General features: G+C 47.1%; 1 protein-coding gene across 1 annotated transcript in view; it reads left to right on the top strand.

Moving 5' to 3' along the window:
- Window positions 1–1,000: 1,000 nt before the first annotated feature.
- Window positions 1,001–10,223, top strand: part of LOC104409237 (unconventional myosin-VIIa-like) — a 35,403-nt gene continuing 26,180 nt past the window's right edge. The window contains 3 exon segments of the mRNA XM_010019056.1: window positions 1,001–1,132; window positions 4,328–4,441; window positions 5,477–5,629. Of these exon segments, the coding sequence (XP_010017358.1) occupies window positions 1,001–1,132; window positions 4,328–4,441; window positions 5,477–5,629 (399 nt within the window).

Genomic DNA, 10,223 nt, shown 5'->3' with positions numbered 1-10,223 from the left:
CCTCGGCATGTGGATGACGCCCAGCCACAGGGCGCCCCGAGAAGCCGTGGCTGCCCCAGCCCTGGCCGGGTTCAAGGCCAGTTTGGACACAGGGGCTTGGAGCAACCTGCTCTAGTGGAAGGTGACCCTTCCCATGGCAGGGGTTGGAACTGGATAATCTTAAGGTCCTTTCCAACCCAAACCATTCTATGGCTCTATAAGTGCGTCTGTAGAGCAGCCAAGTGTAGGGTCAGTGCGACCTCATTATCTCTGTGGTCCTCACCTTGAGCACATTTTCATCCCCAGCCCAGGCTCTCCTCTCACCTATAGGCACAGAGGCCGTGCTGCCCTGCACACCTTCCACTCAATTATTTACCATCCAGTTGCTATGGATCTACTGGAGGCGATCAGTTGAAAGAACATGCAGATGGCCTCTGGTTTTGAGTTCCCGCTGCGCTTTGCTTAATTTGGTATGTAAAGGTATTAGGTTAATTAAATGCCATGTGTTGCATGGGGACCGACTGCATTTGTGGATTAAGAAGTACCTGAGCCTGTTCTGTGCTGGAAGTCCTCAAGCTGGCAGATGGTTATTTCACTAAGAAAGGAAGGTAACAGAGAGAAGTCACAGGGAAATGAAGAGTTTTCCCTTTAATCCTGCAGTCGTCTTTCCAGAACGGGTGGTTGTGTCCTTCAGTATCACCCCTTACCTGAGGGGCTGGAAGAACTGAAGAGAAGCGAAGTTGTCCAGTTTGCTTTGAGACTCCCACAGTTGTATGGAGTGAGGATGCTGGCTGGCCAGTGGAGGACCATGGCTGGTGTGTGGAAGCTTTTCTGCTAAGAGCTATCAAGACCTTTATCAAGAGCTATATTGTGAATCAGGTCAAAGGGTGTCCTGCAAGCAGCAGACATGGGCATGCTGGAGGTCTAAAGCAAACCGGCCAGAGCTCTCTGGCATTCATGGTGGAATACATGTAGAAAGCAGAGGGACAAAGCTTTCTTTGTCACTGCAAAGCATTTGGAGATGCTGAAGAGGAAGAAAGTACTTTTCATGCAGCCATGTCCTGAGGTTGTGGAAGATCAGGAGAGGGACCAGGGCAAATGGACACTCCTCCGCAATGTCAACCAAGCCCTGAAGCCCACCACCATGTTAGCGGTAAGATAGGGGGTCCCAAGCTCTGAGGATGACTGGAAGCCTTCAGGCTACTCTGAATTCAGTCTCACTGTTTGATGTGATCCTCATACTGCTTGTGCCAGCTTCTCTCACCTTCCTTCTGAATCTTTGTTCCCCTCCCAAGCTCTGTAGTGCAACCCTGTGGTGCAGCCTTCATGCTCTTTGCATTTGGAAACTCCTCCTAAAGATTCTCTTCATAATTGTGTTCATGTGTGTGCACCTGTGGTGGTGTTTCCTCCTCTTGCACCACTGCTTGGTTGTCAGTACCCATAGCATTTGAGGTATTTGGAAGCATTTGGAAAGATACTAGCACCCAGTGCTTCATTGAGGAAGGAGAGTTGGACCATGTTGATACTGTCAAGTGACTGGGGGTATTCTCACTTCCCCAGTGCTCTGCAATGTGTGTTGGAAAACAAACTGCACCAGTTCAGGCATGGGCAGGTTATACAACTCATAAGCCAGCCTGCCCAAGCTGGTAAATGTATGAATCACCCTGATTTACCCTGAAATCCCCAATATATCTGCTCCTTTTTGGGCTGATCCAAAGGTGATTGCATCAGCGGAAGGCGTGTGAGTGACTTCCATGGGGTTTATATCAAATTGATTACAACGAAGGAAGGAAATAGGTCATCACTCTTAATGAGTGATGTTATTCGTTAACACCCCCCTGACCTTTCTGAGCTTACCAGCTTAGCCCATCCCATAAGACTTGCTTTATTTCACCAGTATTAAGAACTGGGCTTTAATGTGTTTAGAAAGAGCATTTTGAGGGGACGAGCACTCTGTGCATTAGGCAGGGAAAGCCCAGGAGTTGTCTTAGTGCTAGTACAGTATTACTCTACCTTGGGGAGAGCAGAATGCCTTTTGATCTCAGCTCCGTGGTAATAGAACATAAGAAGCAGGCTGCTTTTACAGCTATACGGAATTAAATATTAAAACTCTTCAGCATTGCAATTCTTGTTTTCTTGATCAAGAGCAATTTCTGTGAGGTGTCAGAAGGGCTTTCTGCTGAGCAGGGACTGAGCAACCTTGTTCTCCTCTTGCTGACACCTTGATCATGTTACCCATGTGCATGAATTTGCCCGGCTCTGCAGTGAGGATAACAGCGTTGAACACTCTGAAGTGCTTTGAAAACCTTGGATTAAAGGAGCTAGGAAATAAATATTAATATGAGTGGATTTATAATGTATATCTCTGTGTGACTTACTGCATTCATTAGTTGTTTTCTTCCTTTTAACTCAGTTATGAGATGTGAGGATAAGGGAGTTAATGAGAGAAAGATCTGAATATTGTATTTTGATGAGCTGAGTAAAGGTACTTACAGGCAGTGCTGTAGCACAACCCTCTGAGGAAATGAAAACCCAACCTAAGGGCTGGATCCTTAGCTCCATGTAAGCAGGATGGCTTTGTTGGTATCCTTAGTGAAACCTAGCAAGCAGTTGCCAAGGGTGGACCCTACCACAAGATGGCTGGGGACTCCTCGTGTGTAGTGTTTCTCCATGTGCAGGTCCCTGGGGATAGCCTTACATCCCTATGGCACTCACAGGATCAATCAGAAGTCCTGGTGAGCAATGGCATGGCTGGTGGGCATTTCACCATGTTTTGTTTTGTACTGCTATATATGTCCAGTTCCCACCACCCAAAGGGGAGTTGAAGGTTGTTCAGTAGCCCCTTAAACCAAATCTATTAATACTCTGTCCATAGAAATTGCCAACAGTGGTTGCTCATGAAAAGGGCTATATCAGAGCACAGAGAACCACAGAATCCCAGACTGGTTTGGGTTGGAAAGGACCTTAAAGCTCATCCAGCTCCAACCCCTGCCACGAGCAGGGACACCTTCCACTAGAGCAGGGTGCTCCAAGCCCCTGTGTCCAACGTGGCCTTGAACACTGCCAGGGATGGGGCAGCCACAGCTTCTCTGGGCACCCTGTGCCAGCGCCTCAGCACCCTCCCAGGGAAGAGCTTCCTTATATCCAACCTGAATCTCCCTTGTTTAAGTCTGAACCCATACGAAGTGTTCCCACCTATTTTAACCTTTCCCTTCTCCCAGCAGTTTTTCAGGCCTTCCAAAGGTAGATGTTGCATTTGCATTGTGCTTAACAGGTACAAGTGGAGCTGGCCCCAGGAATATGGCATTAGATGGGGCTACAAGTTCGCAACATTAAACTCAGCTGCATGAAAAAGTACATTTGCTTCTTGTTGCAAACATGCCTGACATTTGACTAGATGCCTCCCAGTTTTAGCACCTCTTCACATTGAGAAAAGGAGTGGGAAATAACTCAGCTTTGCCTCAAACAGTGTGGGGCCTGCTTGGGATTTTAGTTTGGGGTTATTTTGTATTGAGGGAAAACAGCTTCTTTAAAAGGCTTTTTGCATTTGAGTAATTTAATATCCACAGAGCTGATGAGCCGATAGTCTGTGCCCAGCAGGACTGACAGAGGTCTATGGATCACACCAGTGGCATGGAGCGAGTGGATAGGGGTCAACTGCTTGCTGTGTCTTCCAAAATGAAAACACAGAGGTCTCAAATGAAACACCTGAAACATGCAAAAGGACACAGCTTTTCACGCTATTGATAGCTAAACTCTTCCTTGGGCATTATGGATGCTAAAACTTTGCACAGGCTCAGAAAGCAACTGGACATGGTCACAGTAGATAAAAACCACTGGAAAGTATTAAATGCAAAAAGCCCACCTACAAATCACTATAGCTGGGAGGCCTCCTCATGAAGTATATGTATCTACATCTCTGGTTCTTAACCCTTCTTCAGTCATCTCCTTTCACTAGTTTCCAAGGCACTAGAATGTATATTTGATAGTGTTTATCTGCAAGGGAAAAATGTGCCACAACCCTCCAGATAAGGCTTCCCAGAGCTCAAAACCATCTCCTAAATGTGACTTTCTAGTCTTGTACATTGGATAGATAGAAACCTCTACCCGGGTGGGGTTTTCTGCCTGTATCACTGCTTGGTAACTGCTCACTGCAGGATGCAGTCCGTGACCACCACTTACAAGCCCATGAAATACAGGGATAGTGAAGTGCATTGATTTGCAAAGGAAGTCATTTGACTTGTACCAATGATTTGATTTGATTCGTACAAAACATCAACAACTTGTATCCCAAGGGATGCTGAAGCTTCTGCAGACCTGAATGTAACTGTCCTCTCTTTGACTGCAGGGGGATTATGTGTGGATGGACCTCAAAACCGGACGGGAATTCGATGTCCCCATTGGAGCGGTGGTTAAACTGTGTGACTCTGGACAGATCCAGGTTGTGGATGATGAAGGCAATGTATGTACAAAGGGTTGTGAGGACCCTTCTTCACTTCTTCTGGATAGGTCAGGGATCATAGGAACATGACGACTGACTTTGTCACAGACTTCTCATATGTCCTTGGAATCAACTGTGCCCATTTTCTATCTGTAAAGACAAGATAATGTTTTGTCCCTACTTTTGAGGCTGTTTTGGGACTGAAAAGTCGAGAAGCTTCTGGAGTACAATGATAATAGAAGCCTCCAAAGTACATTTAGAAAGTGCTTTGAGCAAACCCACCTCAACCTGCCATTCCTCTGCTGTTATCCAGTCCTTCCTGGCCTCCTACCAATACAGGATGTGCCCAAACACTGGTTCTCCTTCAATTTCCCACCTCTAATTTTGTGCAGTGGTGGCTGGTTTAGAGTAACATCTATATCACAAGCAGAGGGTCATCTGAGGAGGTTCTCTGTCCTTTATACTGTTTTCCCAGCCTGAGATAATTGTAAATTCTCTCATTCCCTTCAAAGATGGTAGAAAGAGATTTGGTACAGCAGGGTCCTTGTGTCCAATTTGTAGTAGCTTTTGAAGCCCTTTAGAAGTGACCAGACTAAAACCCACTCTGCCATTAAAAGTGAGATTTTGCCATCCCAGGGCATCCTTCTCTCTTTTTCTTTTCTTTTCTCAACATTATGTTGTAGCAGAGGCTTAACCAGGGATGTGAAAATGTAGTTGTGTGAAAGGAAGAACAAATCTGCTATTTGTTAAAAGCTTCCCTGACGTACTATGCGTCCATGCTGTCCTGGATGATGTTCCTGCCAGAATGGCTTATGTCTCATGTCTCTTTGCTGCTCCAGTAACAAAGGACAAGGAAAATAAATAAAGATGTTTTCCTCCTTCTGCTATGAACCTATCAAATTAGTCAATGTCATGCCCCAGGAATAGAAGCTGTTGCCTGTGTGCTAATGCTTTCCTATGTATGTTCTTCTACCTGGTCCTTCTGTCTGGGATGGGCTGTTTCTTTCTCTCATCCCAGTGGTATCTCATTTGACTCTGTCCTTGCTCTCTTTCCAGGAGCACTGGATTTCCCCGCAGAATGCCAGCCACATCAAACCCATGCACCCCACCTCCATCCATGGAGTGGAGGACATGATCCGCCTGGGGGACCTGAATGAGGCGGGAATCCTCAGGAACCTGCTGATCCGCTATCGGGAGCACCTCATCTATGTGAGTGTCCTCCCACCTCCACCTCTTCCTCTGTACTAAACCCTCTGCTCTCCTTAACTTTGGAAAACTCCATGTTGGGGTTTTCCATGTTTTGGAAAACACAGGGAACCCCCTGATTGAACTGAGCATCTGAGTTTCTACCTTCAGCTGGGCACAAGTGGTGAAGTGCTTCTGCACTGTAGAATCATAGGATCGTAGAATCCCAGACTGGTTTGTGCTGGAAGGGACCTTAAGGCTCCTCCAGTTCCAAGCCCTGCCATGGGCAGGGACACCTTCCACTAGAGCAGGTTGCTCCAAGCCCCTGTGTCCAACCTGGCCTTGAACACTGCCAGGGATGGGGCAGACACAGCTTCTCTGGGCACCCTGTGCCAGCGCCTCAGCACCCTCCCAGGGAAGAGCTTCTGCCTCAGAGCTCATCTCAGTCTCCCCTCTGGCAGGTTCAAGCCATTCCCCTTGGCCTGTCCCTCCATCCCTTGTCCAAAGCCCCTCTCCAGGTTTCCTGGAGCCCCTTTAGGCCCTGGAGCTGCTCTAAGGTGTCCCCTTCAGGAGCCTTCTCTTCTCCAGGCTGCCCCAGCCCAGCTCTCTCAGCCTGTCTTCAGAAGACACACTGCAGAGTTTATGGGTGCCCCAGTGAAAGACCCCATGTGTTAGGCAATGAGCAAAGTCCATGCCACCTCGCTGTGTAGCCCCCGTAGAAGTTTTGGGGACATGCATTAACCTTCCACACACAATAACCAGTTCAACCCAGGCCATGTGCATGCTGTAGTAATCCTAAAACAAAAGCCTTTGGCAACTGCAGGCTGGCTGTGGCCTTTCTGCCTTCTCCCTCTGAACCATTAACTCATTCAACGCAAGTAGGTGAGGACTGGAAAGGCTGAGAGAGCTGGGAGAAAACAAGGGTCAGGGGAGACGTTATCCCCATGTTCCAGTAGTTAAAGGGTGGGTACGAAGAAGATGGAGACTCCTTTTTGACAAGGAGTCCCATGGAAAAGCCGAGGGGTGATGGGTACAAGTTACTCCTGGGGACATTCCAGTTGGATACAAGAGGGAAATTTTTCCCAGTGAGAACAACCAGCCCCTCCAGGGAAGTGGTGACTCCCCACCACTGGACACTATTAAGATAGGGCCGGACAAGGTGCTGGGACATCTAGTCTAGGTCATGCTTTGGATCCCTGAGATCCCTTCAACCTGGGATTCTGGGATTCTGTGACTTGCTGGAGGTGCAAAGGGTGGAGGAAGGATGAGGAAGTGCATGCGTGAGCTAACAGAACAATTAAGTGAGCAACTCCCATAACAGCTCTAAAGTACCTTCCTCATCTGTGTTTATGGCTTATTAGCTCTGGGTTGTTTGGGATCCTGAGAGCTGATCTCTGGGGAGGGCAATGCCCTTCGTTAGGTCAGCTCAGGCATGTCATGACCAGTGGATCCAGTGCAGCCTTTCCAACCCAACCAGACATGCCGAAATTGAGGGGTTTGCAGGGAGCCATCCAGAACTGCATCTCTTTTCTGCAGTAGCTTCCTAAAGCCCACCTCCCAGCAGGATGAGAGTCAGCATTCCAGTGTCTGTGCTGGTTTTACCAGTGTGCTGTATGCTGTGTAGTCTGCTGCACATTCTTGGGGCAGAAGTGTGGAGTACATCTGTGTGTTTGCCACGAGCTAATGTACACAAACAGCCTATGAATATATGGAACATTTGGTATTGCTTTCAAATCCTACAGTTTTCACTCAGGTAAGTCCTGCTGTGCCTTTGAAGATCTTTTCAAAGCCATCTGGTAATCTAATTTCAAAAGGCTGTAGAGACTACTGGATTTTCAGGCACAGGGAATTGCGATACAGACATCCCAGGTAGCATAAGCCAACAGACCATATCCAGGATTTTATCTATCAAGTCTGCTTCTTCTGCTTGATGTCCAGTGCCTTTTGATAGGATGGTTTTGGTTTACAGCTGGGCAGTGATGGAGAACACACCACTCCTACATAGGCTGTTCATATGACTGACAACTCCTTGCTGCCAACTTTGGAAGATATCCTTATCTTCTTTCAGAGATGGAGTTCAATCCTAGAGGAAGGGGACATAGCTGCTGAAAAGGCACCTCTAGATCCCCAAAGCATGGAGGAGAATAGAGATGCCCAAATTCATCCCACTGATGCACATTATTTGTTGTGCATAATGCGCAGGTCCCCTGTATTGTCAGGTTAAAGTCATGACCAGAAAATGATCTACACATTAGATGAATTGAGTTACTCCCTGGAGCTCTCTTCAGGGAGCCACAGCCATTTATAATGATTCACTAACAAAAGTTAGCAGCCCAACTTCATACTTGAAGTGGTGTCTCCATGTGCCCTAAAACACCCATGGCAGTCACTAGAGACATCAGTAGAGCCAACAGAGCCAAGACTGCCTTTCAGCTGTGCAAACATAGGTGCCCGTTGGGTGACGTGATTGCTTCAGGGCTGTCTGGAGCTCGGGTAGAATAGTTTGTGTCAGAAGGAAAGTTCAGTACAGTTCAACCTCCTCCAGCTCAGAACGTGTCCATCGACGAGGTTAGATGTAGTATTCATATGGATAACCAAACTCAAGCAACCTGAATGCTGCCCAAGAAGTATAGATAGCAAGTAGTTGGTTGGCACATCCAGGGAACATGTGTTTACCCATTGCTTGTGGGCACCCTGTGGTGGTACCAAGTGGATTCCCACAGCGTTCTCTGAGAAAGCTGGGATCATGTTGGATATTTTTGCAGTGGTGTCCATGTGTCTCCCCTGGGGGCTCCATCAGGCAAGTGCCTGTTGCTTCTCTAAGCAAACAGAGGTCCTCAGATAAGATTTCATGTGTGCAATATCAGATTGCCTGTTGAATACACCCAGCTCCTTCATGGAAGCTCTGAGCTCCCTCACCAAGCTATTCACAGGCATCCAGGGAGATTAGGAACACAAATGAGCACTGGGCAGAGCGTGTTTGGCAGCATCATACTAATAAGGGCTAATGCAAAGGGCAGCTTCTAGCCTGGAGGTGAGCGTGGGCAGTGATTTGGGCTGAAATGACTCAGTAACCATGTGGTTTCTCTACAAGTTCTTCTGGTCTGATAATGACAGTGCCATGTGTCCTACAGGGCTACTGCATAAGGCCACAAAGGGATTTGCATCACAGAGGTTCCAGGTTACTGTGCTTTAATTGCTCCACACCACTAATAGCTTTGGAGCTCCAGCCCACATCCTGGGCAAAAGACAGCAATCAGTGCAACCTCAAATCAGAATGACACTCTCAAAATGACATAGAGCACATAGCTTGATAGAGAGGTACATAAACCACCTCTGCCTACATGCGTGTTGTTGAAGGCTCAGGATCTTTAGATCCCATCTTTCAAGAGTGGTGGCACTGGGAGGAGTAGATTTGTATTGAATGTGGTGAATATCAATAGCAGTTTTGCAAAGCCAAGGTACCATATGGATGCCACGTGGGTAGGAAATAGCCTGAGGTGTTTTCTTCTGTGGTATAATTTGCGCTGTCTTAAAGATGGTGAAGCTCCTTCACCTACTCAAGATGATTTCTGAGCCTGTTGGGTAAAGGTTTTCCAATGGGACTTCAGTCCCTCTTGTTTCCTCATCTCTTTAACTTTGTGGAGGGTGTAATCCTGCTCTAATAAAATATACTTTTCTTTTTTCTCCTCCCTCATATTTTACTTATAAGACAAACTGCGGAGGGAGGGTAAGTATGACTCTTAGCACTGTCATTTGCAATCACTGCCATGCCTTACACCAGACCACCCGTTTCTGTTCACCATTGTGGCATTCTCATTTACTTCTTACATCACCATTGCTGCTACTTCACAAGTGCACTGAGACCACCATCTCCTTTGCCGCAGAGCTTGACCATCATGGTGAAGCTGTGACACCTTCCCAGAGCTGGAATGTCCCCAGCCTGTGAATGTGGTTAAAGCTATAAATGCTTCTAAGTAATGAACTTAACTTGGAGAAAAGAAACTTCTGCACTTCAACAAGAGCTTGCTGCCCATGGTTTGGCTTGCATGCACTAAGAGAAACTATGCTGGGTAGCCAGAACATCTGGTGCAGAGCCTGGGCTCATGAGTAAGATTAAATATCTAGAGATGAAACCACTGCCTGTTGCTGCTCTCCAAGCACTGCCAAAACGCAGTAATGTTTGGTAGACCTTTAACCCCATCAAAATCCAGATGAAGTCAGCCATGGGCTGCTGGGTAGTGAGGGCAGCAGGCTCAGAAGGGATTTGTTTGGGGCTTATTAAAAGGTAGGTCATGCAGGCATGAATTTGCTGAGATGTGGTTCCTGTGGTCAGCTATGGCAGAGCCCCTGCCTGTTGGTGAAGCTTTATTTTCCCAGGACAGGAGGTCTTTGCCTTCAGCCAGCAATAGAAACCAGCGAGATAATGTTTCCTTGGAGGTGCCCTTTGGTCCCTCATCAGCAAAGTGGACAAAGTTTTGCATTCCGTCAGCTGTGAGAATGGGGTAAATTGTGGGTATTTATCAACTAGGAATAACCTACAAAAACAAGCAATGGTCCAAGAGTTCGTGCTGATGAAGTGTTTTGTGGATCACAAGGAAGGGTCAGTGGGAGCATT

Source organism: Nestor notabilis, unplaced genomic scaffold (genome assembly GCF_000696875.1).
Source record: "Nestor notabilis isolate BGI_N333 unplaced genomic scaffold, ASM69687v1 scaffold8917, whole genome shotgun sequence".
Classification (NCBI taxonomy): Eukaryota; Metazoa; Chordata; class Aves; order Psittaciformes; family Psittacidae; genus Nestor; species Nestor notabilis.
Note: the sequence above shows the minus strand (reverse complement) of the source record. Positions and strands in the feature narration are given on the sequence as shown.